This window comes from Telopea speciosissima, chromosome 7 (assembly GCF_018873765.1).
Source record: "Telopea speciosissima isolate NSW1024214 ecotype Mountain lineage chromosome 7, Tspe_v1, whole genome shotgun sequence".
NCBI classification, from domain to species: Eukaryota; Viridiplantae; Streptophyta; class Magnoliopsida; order Proteales; family Proteaceae; genus Telopea; species Telopea speciosissima.
Window position 1 is genome coordinate 10,628,179 of NC_057922.1, and position 13,942 is coordinate 10,642,120.

The window sequence follows — 13,942 nt, forward strand, 5'->3', positions numbered from 1 at the left end:
GGCTTTACCTAAAAAAAAAAAAAATCAATATTCAGATTATTATAAATAGGGGGAGCATTCTCTATGGGGGAGAGCAGGGACCATGCACCTGTGGCAGCCAATGAGAGAGCACACGCATTGGCATCTCAGGGGGGGTGCATTTTTTGCTTTTCATGAAGAACGAGGTGGTCATTTCACGCCCCCTCCACTATGTCTTGACGTGGCCCCTATGTCCCCACAAAGAACTTTTCTCCTTATAAATATCATGGTTATATTTATAAGATATAATCATTAGGATCATTTTTTTGATAAACATATGATCATTAAGATCACCTCATAAGTTTTATGGGCAATGAATTGAAATAATAGTTATTGCAAACTCCGCGTACAGTTTATAGTGTCATCATTCTGCCAAGTGGTGTTGATTAATTATCCAATTACCAATAATTAACAGACCCCAATTAATTATGTCTTGATTTTAGACTGGAATATCTAGTCTATATTTGGGTTGTTGGATCAGACCTGAACCGGTATTATAAGGCCGAATAAAGTACCAATTTACTCCATGCTAAGTAAAAATGTGATTTTAGTGGATCGTGCGTGGCTCCTGCACTCAGACACAGTAGCATGGTAAAGTACCACCCTATCCCCATGTAATAAAAAATCAGGACAATGATCTCTTGCCTTAATAATAATAATATAATAATTTCTATGAGGGTGTGGCTATCATTTTGCGTGGCCCTGTGTTTGGATGCAGGGACTACATATTGTACACAACCAGGTAGCATTTTTTGACTTCTTTCTCTCTAATAATAATAAGGGAGGAGGATTGTTGCCAGGTTGTATGACCCTTGCAATAGCACGAGGGGCCAATGAGAGAATGTGCGAGGCATCAAATAGAAGTGGGATTTTTCTTTCACGGGTGTGGGGCGATTGTTTTGCACTTTGTATTTGGGCACAAATGTCATGCAACTTAGTAGCCTTCTTTATCCTTAATAAGAATATGTGACAATGTTTTATGACTAAGAGGGTATCCTATGCCCTGATCTTGCGTCTGTCTTTCTCCTCCTTCTGTGTAATGACCTCCTTCCTCCCCTTCCTTTAATTATACCAAAAGGATGACTGTGAATGGGTGTTTTATGTCGGTGTAACGTATGCTTCTGGACAAAAAACACTCTCCCTATTATAAAGAAAACTTTAGAAAAAGAAGAATAATCGAACCTAAGCATTTTGGCCTTTTTAAGGTAACTCGGGTGTAGACGTAATTGAAGTGTTGTCATTTTAGGATGCTATTTATATCCATCCATTCATTATAAATTAGAATATTGATGCCGTGTTTACTAGTTTTCCACCCTATTGTTTGCTTGGCAATTGGCATGCATTTTTATTTTTTTAATTCAAAAGATTTTAAATGCCAATCCATAATTGGGTGTTTTTATTTATTAATAATCTAATAAATCAACACAAAAGAAAACCTATTTGACCAAGGAAACAACACTACACATGTCTCTCTCTCTCTCTCTCTCTCTCTATATATATATATATATAAATATTTTTTTCCTTTAATTTTTTTTATCAAATACTTTGATGAGTATGGTCTCATAAATTCCAATGCCTTGCATGGATTCTTTACTTATGGAATTATACTTCTTTTTTGTAATTAACCTTCTATTGATCTGTATAAAGTTGCGTGGATTGAAAATTATAAAACCCCAACTATATAAGCAAAAGGATAAATGTTCTCTATGGGAATTAAGAAGTGTACGTATCCGCGTCCGCACACATGGGGGTGGGGAAATGACCGTCCCACCCCCCATGAAAGGTGATAATGATCGTTGTATTGATGTTGTTGCGTGTGCTTCCATTGGTCCCCCATGCTATCCTATGAGAACTACTAAGACGATAACTGAATATTCAAGAACAATTTTGGCTTTTGTCGTTGACTTGGTATCATCTTCCATGGACAAACCATCCACATCATTATCGTCTATATATGTCTTGCATGCTTCATTAAATTTTCATTCTCTCACGTGGATATGAAAAACATTTACAAATGGACCAAGTTAAATGGACCAAGTTATTCACGATGGCCTAATAGTTTCAATTATGTGGCATATCAGATGGGGTCTAATGTTAAACAGATAAACCTCAAGGTCCCCCCAACTTATATGTCAAATTTCACCATAAAAGAATTCGTCAAGTGGTAAAATAAAGCTCTAAAAACACTAGACTACAAGAGGGTGCATGGGAATACATGGACGGCTGATGAAAATATAAAAATATATGTCAATACATGAGAGTGTGTTTGATTAAATTAGATTATAAAAATTCATATGTGGTTAATCCTACCATCGACATATCTATACAACATTACAACATACTACAATTAGAATTACAACATGGCTAAAATTGGTGTACTACTTTGATAAGCTTATCAGATCGGCTTCTATAAAGCAACTTTTGCCTTCAAAAATTAAGGCAAATTAAAGGTTATGTGCATGGTGCATGAACGTATATGCAACCGTTTGATGAGAATGAGGGCTCGTGTATTGTATACAATCATGCCCATCCAATAGTTGAAAGTACGATTATGCACCATGTACAATTGTGTAAGAAAACTCTCCCCAAAAATTAATTGAAATTTTGATTTTAACAACCTAGGAAAATTTTTATTTTTACTTTGAAATTGCAGAATTAATTCATTAGAATTTCTAAAATGCAGGTCACGTAGTGGAGGTGGTGGGTTCGAGGGAAAAAAAAATAAAATAAAAGAAAAACAACATGAAACACATGTTGAGTTATTATTAGGATAAAATACACATGTCCCCTAAAGCTAAAATGCAGCCAATATTCTTCATGTCCCCCTAAGGTTCTGATAAGTCTCCACATATCCCTTGAAAATTCCACGTACCACCTTTACTTTTCAACTTAAAGCCATTTAAGTACACACCATTAATTTTAGATGTTAAATGCTAACATGAAGAAGGTAATGTACAATTATACCCTTTCTACGATTAAATTACCAAAATATCCTTCAAGTTAAAAAACAAAGATGACAGAAATTGAAAAAGCCAAAAACCCAAATCGCTGTAAGCATAGGGAGAGCAGCCCAATCCGGTACAATGCATGGGGATCTATATTTGCTGATTGCCTCACAATTTAATCAATTTTGGTTGTCACCATCGATTAAAAACGAAGCATTTTCTTAATTCTGGTATCCAATGCATATCGATATCTCTAAAATGTGACGTTTTTTTTTTTTTTTGGCCATTTTCCATGTGGTATAATTTTAGGTATCCTGAATAATATATTGGATTCTTATGAAATAATAAGTATCTCATCATCCACCATCCATTTGGTATAATTTTAGGTAAGTTCAATTTCACTCGTCAATTTATTTTGCCCCAATGATCCTAACGACCAATTAAATGGACCTTTTCTGCATTACCAAAAGTGTTGAAGGTCCAATTTTGTAAAAGTCCATTCATTCAATACCTGGCGTTCTTTCTTGCGTTATTTGTATTTTATCCTCCATTTTTAATTTTCCTGTTTTAGAAAAAATTCCAAAAAAGTCCCTCTCCTGAACTTCTTGTTCCAGCCCCACATAATTTTCTAACAAGTCCTTCTTCTTTTTCTCCCATTCCTATCTCCTTTCTGCCCTAATTTCGAAAAGCCCCCAACCCAAGGATTTCTGTCCGCTGGAACATCCCTGGGTCGTCGACTCCGGTAAGCGCTTCATTTCTCTCCTTTTAGTCCTTTCGTTCATTAGGGTTTTCAGTCTCTCTTTTAAATTGCTTCCTTTACTGTTCTTCTGGCTCAATAAAATGTATTCTTGATCTTCTGGTTCGTAAACGATTCCATTACAGTAATTGATAACATGGAATCATGTATAGATGATGTTGGGGGTGTAGTTGTCATGGACCTGGGACCCATATAGGTGTGTGTAGACCGTCCGATTGTCTTGGCCTCGCCAAGAATATCTCTAACTGATCAGGTGATCAAAGCTGCACAAGTTGGGGCTGTTGTTGACTTGTTGTCGAACAGCTGAAGTGCTTTCTTCGACAACAACAACAATCGAATCAGAGTTACTTGATCTGATTGACTTAATTCTAGGGTTCCTTTGCTCGGACATCACATGGTGATTTACTGGTGTAAATGCTGAGTTTTGAAGTGTGGGCGATGAACTTATGCTACCTTGCCCTAGAGCCCTAGACCTGGAGCTCTTTTGGTTAACTGAATTTTCAATCAGGGCTTTTTTTGTTGGTTGATTGCAATAAACTAGGGTTGCTAATGGATACAGGGGGTCTGGTTGGACCGGGACATACATAACCGAACCATGTAAACCCGAATTTGGGAATTTGAGGGTTGGAGCTAAATATTTCATTGCTGCAACCAGAACTTGGAATTTGGTTATTTAGAAGTAGTGAAGTCCATAGTCGTCAAGGTCTCATTACCACCAGCGCAGAGGCGTGGGTTCGAGTCTTAGGAATCAGCCTCTCCGTGGAGGGGGTAAGGCTGCCTACCATCTACCTTTCCCAGACCTTGTGAAATGCGGGAGCCTTGTGGACTGGGTACGGCCCTTTTTGAAGTCCATAGTTGTCAAGGAGACCCAAGGCTTTGGAGGGGCGCCTACAGCATGCAATATATGTTATATAGCAATTTTAGTTTTATATAATAAATGCTTGTATGCAACATAGAAGCCATATCAATGCAATATGACATAATTATGCTATTAAAGACTTAATATGAGAAAACCAACATATAATACACAAAGCATAATATAAAATATTAGAATATTCATAAAAAACAAAACAATGAACATGAATCAACGTAAACTCTTGAAATGTCAAAAAACTAGTATAATATAAGGTGTGCTATCACAAGACCACAAGGCGATGCCGAGGTATTCAAGTGTGACAATGAGATGGAAAAAATGTGACACAACAATTCAAGGATTTGGTAGGTGACTCACAGATAAGAGGTTAGTGTTAAACTTAGGAACATGAAGTACGGAGTCAAGGGAAATAGAAGAAGTAACACAAACGCTACCCATACCAGAAATAGAAGAAAGAGAACCATCAACGATCCAAACCTTTTCCTTACCAGAATAGATAGAGTAGGAGTCATAACACTCCCAAAACTCAAAAAAAATAAATTCCAGCAAGTAGTTAACCATAAAAAACTTGAAGAAAACCAACTCACATACACCCTTCACAATTTGGCTTCATTCCATGGCAACATATAAGTCCCAAATGATGCAAGTCACCAACCAATAGCAATCAAACTCACCATACACAGCATTTCGAGCAAAAAATAGGGCGAAAAAAAAAATCTGGCAGCTTGGAGGAGGATGAGTTGTGCTCCACCAACTCACCTCTGAAAGCCACCCCGTGGGCGATTCTAGCAAGCCCAGCCCCATTCCCAAGTATTGCTCGATGGAGGAGAAACCAGAAGAGAGAGAATAGGCTGGCGGTCGTGACCAAGGAGCTTCTTGCTTCTTCGAATAGCCTTCACAACCTTGAAACTTCTTCCATTATGCCTTCTCGGTAATGTAAGATTGCAGCGTAAGTGATTCAAACTCAAGTAGGATCTTCTAGATGTGTTTGTTTACATGGTATAGCCTCTATTGGAACCCTCTACTTTTTTAGGGTTCCAATGAGAGGTGTAAGGGATGTGAATGTTTGGTCGACTCTCAAACCACGTTCCGATACCAAGTTGGAAATGGTGTAAGGATCGATTCAAGAGAGGAGAGGAGAGGAGAAGGTAGGAGGTGAGAAGAGAAGAGAAGATGAGGAGAAGAGAAGAGAGGAAAAGAAGAGAGAAGGAGATGTACAGACGAAAGTTAGGGAGAGAAGATTCCTTTCCCCTATTTGATTTACTAACATGAAGTGAGAATTCCATACACCTCCCTAGGGAGGTAAAAGGTAAAAAAGTAAAATTACAACATAAGGCAATAAGATACTAAACTAGTGGCCAAACTACCCTTATTACATAAACTCTTAACACATATTTGTATTGGGACTTTAATCCCATGCGTTTACTTTGTAATCGACCAATTTAATGAGCCTAAAATATGGTTAGAAAGTAAGAATACGGGATTTACTTCATTAGTTTAGTTAGAGTCCTGTTTTGAGTCTATTTCCTTTATTATTTCACTTTCCTAGTCAATTTAGGTTTCCTTATTAGTTAAGGATAGAGTTAGACCTTTTTCCTTTTTAGTGTCTAAGTCTATTTTTAAGTCTTCTATATAAGTTTGTAAGGGAGGCCAGCATTGAACCCGAATTTGAATGAATAGAAAAGTTGCTTTTGCAATGTTGAAATCCTGAGATAGGATAGGTGAGAGGCCTAGGGTGAGATACCCTGTCCCCTCCCCCATCCCCTTCCATCGGTTCCTGAATCCAAACCTTAATTTTGTTCAAATTGATCTCAAGAGTGCTACAAGCTGCTGGGATTTCTTTCAACTGATTGCCACATCAAGATCATTGCTGCTTCTACAGGTTACAAATTTGTGGATTTTTTATTTGCTACTTCAACCAAGGAAATTGTTCCCTTGTTTGAGTTCCCTATGTTCTCTTGGTTCCCTCATATGATTTATTGTTTATTGGAGGGTTTTTCTATTTGATCCTGCTTGGGATTAGATCTATTCTGGTTCTAATCTTACATTACCACCTTTATATCTAATTGCTATTCTCAAATTTTTTGGATGATTACCATTCACTATATTTATTGACTTTTTGTCAGATCTATGTATTACATGATATGTTGCTTAAAAAGTCTTATTTACTTTTTGTCAGATCTATGTATTACATGATATGTTGCTTAAAAAGTCTTATTACTTATATTTATTAGTAATGAGATTAAAAAAAAAAAAAAGAAGGTGAAAGAATCAAGCTATGCTTGGTTGCACAGTTTTGAGAACAGACTGTGGCCAGTCAAATTGGGTTTATCATAATGGCCACCTTTCTTGTTTTCCGGGTAACTTGGGCTAGATTCCCAGCATTCATCGAACCACCGAATTTTTTTTAAAAAAAATTATTTATTTTTATGAAGTTGGTGGAACCACTAATGAAACTAAAAGATTGGAACCCTTTCCTGCTCAGAGTCTGGTCCAATTATAAAACTATGTTTGTCTTTCTCCTGGAATAAAACAATTTCATTTTGGTTTTCTGTAACATCTAAGTGCATGAGGTCTGCACCGAAAATGGGAGTCATAAATGTCCATCACTAATATATATTTATATATATAAAAAGGAGTATTTTCACTTTGTACCGTACAAACTTAAAATAACATAATTTTGCGCTCTACCAACAAAATAAGTTTGATTCGAGATGTATCGATTTCAAAGACTCCTACAATAGATCTGAGGCATGATTCATTAAAGAAATTCAAAGGAAGATGAGGGAGAGAGATCCACACCTGTGCCAATGCAGATTCAGTTGCTGGTGATCAAATGCAATGTGAATTTGTGGCAACCCACAGCCAAATGCGGCTCCAGAAAAGAACCACTACTCTCAACTCAGAAATCTACTGTTCTCAATTCATCTCAACTAAGGCTTATTGTGACAATCTAGGGTCATATAATCCACAGTATCATAAGAACTCAGTTCTTCCCTCACTAATTCAATCTAAGTAATTTTTTGCCAGTCTCTCCACTCCCCTTTATGGCATTCTCTTATTCTTTTAGCATACTCAACTTGCACCCTATAACTCCAAGTCAATAGTGCAATATTATTGGTCTTGGTTGTGACTGAACCATCTAATTTCACTTCCCCTCATGTTGTCACCTGTGGGTCCTTCCTGGTAGTTCCCATAACACAGTTATCCCTTTTATTTCGATGTTCTTGTAAATTAGCCTTAGCCCCCACCTATCACGTGTGTGCGGACCCACAGACATAAGATTAGATAGTGAATCATACATGTATTGGTAAATATTCCAGGTTGTTGATCGGAACAATGTGTAAATGGTCATAGAACTCAACCAGCGTTATGACTTTTAACTGCAAATGTTGTGTTTCTCTTGTAAGCCTTCATCTTTTTCCCCCAGCAAATACAATTTCGTGTATTAAGTCCAACGGTAAGGTTGCTCCATTGTGACCAAGTGGTCGAGGGTTCGAGTCTGGAAACAGCCTCTCTGCAAAAGCAGGTGTAAGGCTGCGTACATTTTGACCCTCCCCAGACCCCCAAGTGGCAGGAGCCTCGTGCACTTGGTATGCCCTTTTAAGTCCAATATGTCATCTAATTTCTATGAGGAAATAATAAGATATTCTTCAGTGTCGACTGCCTAAATATTGAAATGCTCCATTAAATAACCTGTAGTATTGGCTAGAAGTATTGACAGAATATTTTAGGTTGTCAATATAACAACTACGAGAAATGAGCACTAAATTAAGAGGGAGACACTTGATCTTCTTGGAACAAGTACCGAATGGTGGAAACAGACTTTGTTTTAATTGTTTGAAGCATAGGATCATTAACCAACAACAAACACACATGATTTGTTTTCTCTTGATGATTAGTTTATAGTTTGTACTCGCAATTGCAATGGCAATGATGATGATGATGATATGGATAGATAACCATGGTGGTCTAGATGCATTGTAAAGATAATGGCTTGAAAATTTAGATGAGTACCGTGATGTCACCACGTTTCCTTCTATCAGCTATTATCCTGCAATATGTGGTATGATATTGCAAGCTGGCATTGCTTTTGCATTACTTATGTGCATTTGAATTTGAGCATAAAATGTTGATTTTTACATTAATTTACCATTTCTTTTACATATTATGCATGACTACAACTCCTGACATTGCCTTTCATAGATGTTCAGTATTTTTGAATTGGAATTTGGGGTTTAGAAAATACTGGAGAATTGTTTTTCCCAACTGAAATTTTGAAATCCTCCCTTTGATATCCTTCAGTTTGGCTGCAGGTTTTTGCACAAAGACATGGCAAGGGGGAAGCTTATATTAATTTGTCAGTCAGGTGGTGAGTTTGTGTCAAACAATGATGGGTCCTTGCAATACACTGGTGGAGGAGAGGCACATGCAGTTGATGTCCACCACAGTACCAGCTTTGATGATCTCAAGTTAGAGTTAGCTGAGATGTGGAACTTTGACATCAAAACTATGTCCATGAAGTACTTTCTCCCAAGCAACAAACGCACCCTTATCACTGTGTCAAATGACAAAGACCTAAAAAGAATGATTGATTTCCATGGCAACTCTGTAACGGCAGATGTTTTTATTTCTGGAAAAGAACGTGTTTCACATGATGTATTGAACATGCATGCCAGCAGGTATTTGCCAAAGGTGCTCCATCTTTACATGCATGGTTTGTTTTCTGCAGAAAATTACATTACACACTTGCACTTGCAGGGGAAACAGGGTAATGGTATCTGAGTCTATCAATCATATTGCTGCCTCTACTCCTGCTGCTGCTACACTAGTTGATGCTACCCCTGTTATAACTACTGCTGTTATGAATGCCACAAATAGTCCCCCAACTGACGCTAGAGCCACCCTTGCAGTTGCTTCTGCTGCTACCTCAGTCACTGTTGCTGCCCCTTCTCTCAATGCCCCCACTATTGCTGCTCCTGTCATTGTTACACCAACTGATGCTAGAGTAACTACTGCAACCTCTGTCCCTGCTACCACCACTGCAGCCTCTAACCCTGTCCCTGATTGCACTACTGACAGAAGCCTTGATGTTGCTACTGATGCAACTATCCCCAGCTCCACTGGAATCACTTCTATCCCTACCATTCCTGCTGCTGGTGCCACTTTCAACAATGTCCAGCCACAGAAACACACCGCATCCTGGACATTTGGTACCAAGGGTCTGACTATTGTTGCTGTTGCTGATAAAGTTGGGCAGGAAAGGAACATTGCATCTCAGGAAAATGATACCAGAAATCCCGCTAGTGTTGATGCTGTTGATGATGAGAGGCAAAGACACACTGAAGCCTCAATAAGTGTCATCAATAATCCCACTAATGATGTTGTTGCTGATGATGCTTGGCTGAAAAGAATTATTGCATCATGGAAGAAGGGTATCAAGGGAGAGGGCCAGCAATTTAAGAGTGTCCATGAATTTCGTGATGTGCTGCGGAAATATTCTCTTGCACATCACTTTGCATATAAAATGAAAAAGAATGACACTGACCGTGCAACTGCCATATGTAGGGCTGAAGGCTGCTCTTGGCGGATACATGCATCATGGATGCCAAGTTCAGGATCCTTTATGATAAAGAAGATGAACAAGTCACATACATGTGAAGGGATTGTTGGTAAATTTTCTCAATCAACAAAGAATTGGTTGTCAAGTGTAATAAAGGACAGGTTGCGTGACACCCCATATTACAAGCCCAGGGTGATTGCAAATGACATCTGTCGAGAGTTTGGGATTGAATTACATTATTCACAGGTATGGCGTGGAATGGAGAGTGCCAGGGTGGAACTTCAGGGTTCATCCAAGGAGGCATATAATCAGTTGCCTCAGTTTTGTGAGAAGTTGGTGGAGACTAACCCAGGCAGTTTTGCAAGTGTTAACACTAAGGATGACTTAAGTTTCCAACGCCTTTTTGTCTCTTTTTATGCCTCACACTACGGCTTCCAGAATGGTTGTCGTCCCCTCATTTTCCTTGATTCTACCTCTCTAAAATCAAAATACCGGGAGATACTATTGGCTGCAACTGCTGTAGATGGGAATGATGGAGCATTTCCAGTTGCTTTTGCTGTAGTGGATGTGGAGAATGATGATAATTGGCACTGGTTTTTGGAGCAACTGAAGCCTGTTGTTTTAACATCTAGAACCATTACCTTTGTTTCAGACAAAGACAAGGGACTGAGGAAATCTGTGCATGAAGTATTTGAGAATGCCCACCATGGGTACTGTATCCATTACCTCATAGAGAAATTCAAGAAAAACTTGAAGGGTCCATATCATGGGGATGGGAGGTGTTCTTTGGCTGGAAATCTTTTGGCTGCTGCCCATGCATCCAGACTCGATGGGTTCAGAATGTACACTCAGAAAATAAAAAGTGTCTCTTCAGAAGCTTATAATTGGGTCATGCAGAGTGAACCAGAATATTGGGCAAATTCACAATTGAAGGGTGAACGGTACAACCAAATCAAACTAGACATGGTAGAATTGCTCAATAATTGGATAAAGGAGGTGCGTGAGTTATCAATAATACAAAAGATTGACACCATAAGCTGTAAAATGATGGAGTTGATCTCTACACGTCGAGTGGAATCAAGCAACTGGCATACAAAGCTAACTCCATCAAAAGAGGAGAGACTGCAAGAAGAGAAAATAAAAGCACATGGCCTTAAAGTGTTATTCTCATCTGATAGCATGTTTGAAGTTCACGATGATTGTATTCATGTTGTTAACCTCGACCAATGCGATTGTAGTTGCCAGGGGTGGAAAATTATTGGATTGCCTTGTTGCCATGCTGTTGCTGTTTTTAATTGCACTGCCAGGAGTCCCTATGATTATTGCTCAAGATACTTTATGACTGAGGCTTTTGTCTTAACGTACTCGGAGTCAATAAACCCAATGCCAGATATTGGCAAGACTGTGAGCAGAGAGTCCTCAGATGCAGGTCAAGTACATCCTCCTCACATCCATCGTCCCCCAACCCAACCTAATAAGAGGAAACGGACCAAATCTCAAGAAACGGTGAAAAGGTCACTTCATTGTAGCAAGTGCAAAGGAGAAGGACACAATAGAGCTACATGCAAAGAAACATACTAGGTTCAATAAGATGTCCCCTAATGTGCATGTAGTTCAGTGTGGTGCAGAAAGGCTTTTCACTCTAAAGGTGATAATGTATCATACTGAGATTATCTGGTTTAGATTAGTGCATTAGTCTTTGAACATGATAATTGGTCATTGAATGACTTAAGTCTTGTTTAAATTTTATATCTCAATCCAGTATGTTACATTCGTTTTGGTATTGTGACCAGTTTAGCACATTCATGGGAATTTTTTCTTATGGTGCAAAGTGTGTCCCAAAACTGCAAAACATCATTCTTAAATATTGTGACCATGTATTCAAGTCCATCAGTGTTTAGTTTACTTGCAAACATGATCAGGAATGTTGATTTACTGGTTTACATCTGGGATAATTAGGGCAGCCTTGACTCTTCTTTTTGTTGAATATGCATCTACATCCACATCCAGTAGTGTGTTTCTTATTTTCTGTTGCTTCAATCATTTTGCTGGTTTCTGTTGCCTTTTGGAATAATTTTCTCATCTCTAACATTTTCTTTTTAAGAATCAAGCAAGAAAACAGATCCTGAGGCTCAATTAGTTTTTGTTTGTAAGCGGAGTTTTTTACAATGACATGCCAATACAAATCAAAGATTCTCAATTGCATGGTTTACTGAATAAACTTTCTTTAGATACATATTTGTACTTGGATATATGTGAACCATGTAGATCTTTAGTTGGACTGATTAAAATTCAAGGATAATAGATGTTTCCATGGTTTTCTAAGTTTTTTTGTTTTTAGTTTGTAGTCTACTAAGAGGAATCAAAGACCCTGTTGAGCCCAAAATAAAGCTATACAAAAAGGCTTCATATGAAGCTACAGGCAGAAACTTTGATGTAGATAAGTATGCTGGACTGCACTACAGCCACAGGAAGGAAGGCAGCAGCCGGCTGTGCTGGGTTGATTCAACAAGCTTGCATGAGCTTCTTAGTAGTTTTAGTTAGTTAATTAGTTTACTTCTTTCTTAATTCAAGTAGGAATTTAGTTGTTGGTTGATTTTTAATTTCAGCATGGTATGTAAGTACTATTCATGATAGCTGTTGGTCTGATTTCCAGTTTTCATAGTTTGAATTGGACTTTTTAATTCTATATATACAATGTAAGGCTCTTCAGCCAAACATGCTCTGACTGGTTCTCCATCAAATTTGTTTGTTAAAAAAATCCAGGGTTATTTAGATTTTTGGAGTGTTGCATGAGACAAGAGGAGAGCAAAATTCATGGCATATACACCAATGCACAATCCACTCCTGCTTGGGTAGTCTGGAGCAGGGAGCATTGAAGTAGACATTTGAGAATTTTCAAATCTATTGATTATACTCAGGTCATTTTTGTGTATCTAATTTTATCACTGCAAAATTGAAACTGGCCATTTGTGGACTGTGACTTCCCATCCTTGAGGGTCTCATTTATTCTTATTGGAGCTTTGATCTAGGAATTCGTTGACAGATGAGGCAGCAAAGCATGGGGCTTTGATCTACATTTGGTTATGACAGGTCTCCATGAATCCGATCAATGATTACTATATTTATAGAAATAGATATTTTACATACGGTGTGTATGAGCATGGCCTCTATGCATGCACGAGGGCCAATGAGAGGACACACGTTGGCATCATGGGGCAGGATTTCCGCCATTCATAGGGTGGGGCAGTCATTTCACCCCCCTCTAGGCGTGGATGGTACACACTCCCCTACACAGAACTTTTCTCCTTTACTGTAAATGGTCGTTTCTGTGTAGAACCGGAGCTTGAGAGCCTTCCCCAGTTTACATTGAATTCAAATTTTGTGAACATTTCTAGGTTTTTCATTGAAGAAATTTGTTTGTTGATTACAACGACAGGTATACTAGAATTTTGTGAATGATTAGGAGACATGACTTATACATGATCAACTCTACCCAGTCCAATGCGTGGTCGGTGATTTCATCGTCACTTATTAGTTCTCTTTGCTAAAAACCGACAATTATCCTCCCAAAATATCATTCTAGTAAATTTTACCTTCTTGCTCTGAACTCATGATTGGATTATAAAATCACCTTTCTCATACAGCATGAACCAAAAGCTATTTGTTTCTAGGAAAAAAATCAATATGAAAGGAAAACTTTTTATATAAATTAAATTTAAAAGATAAAATTTTGTTTGAAAACTTCCTATTAGGTTTACCTAGAAACAATTGAAGCCAAAATA

At 38.0% G+C, this 13,942-nt stretch overlaps 1 protein-coding gene across 1 annotated transcript; it reads left to right on the forward strand.

Moving 5' to 3' along the window:
• Positions 1-3,575: 3,575 nt before the first annotated feature.
• LOC122669165 lies at positions 3,576-11,926 on the forward strand. Its single transcript, XM_043865852.1, has 3 exons — positions 3,576-3,705; positions 8,911-9,276; positions 9,356-11,926. Exons 2-3 carry the CDS (start codon positions 8,927-8,929, stop codon positions 11,736-11,738), a joined length of 2,733 nt encoding a protein of 910 aa, XP_043721787.1. The 5' UTR covers positions 3,576-3,705; positions 8,911-8,926; the 3' UTR covers positions 11,739-11,926.
• The last annotated feature ends 2,016 nt before the right edge of the window (positions 11,927-13,942 follow it).

What these genes read in the sequence shown, in the direction of transcription:
- LOC122669165 (XM_043865852.1), top strand. Translation starts at nt 8,927, where the DNA reads ATGGCAAGGGGGAAGCTTATATTAATTTGTCAGTCAGGTGGTGAGTTT. An exon ending in TTGAACATGCATGCCAGCAG is followed by an intron (nt 9,277 to 9,355) that starts GTATTTGCCAAA and finishes TTGCACTTGCAG; the next exon opens with GGGAAACAGGGTAATGGTAT.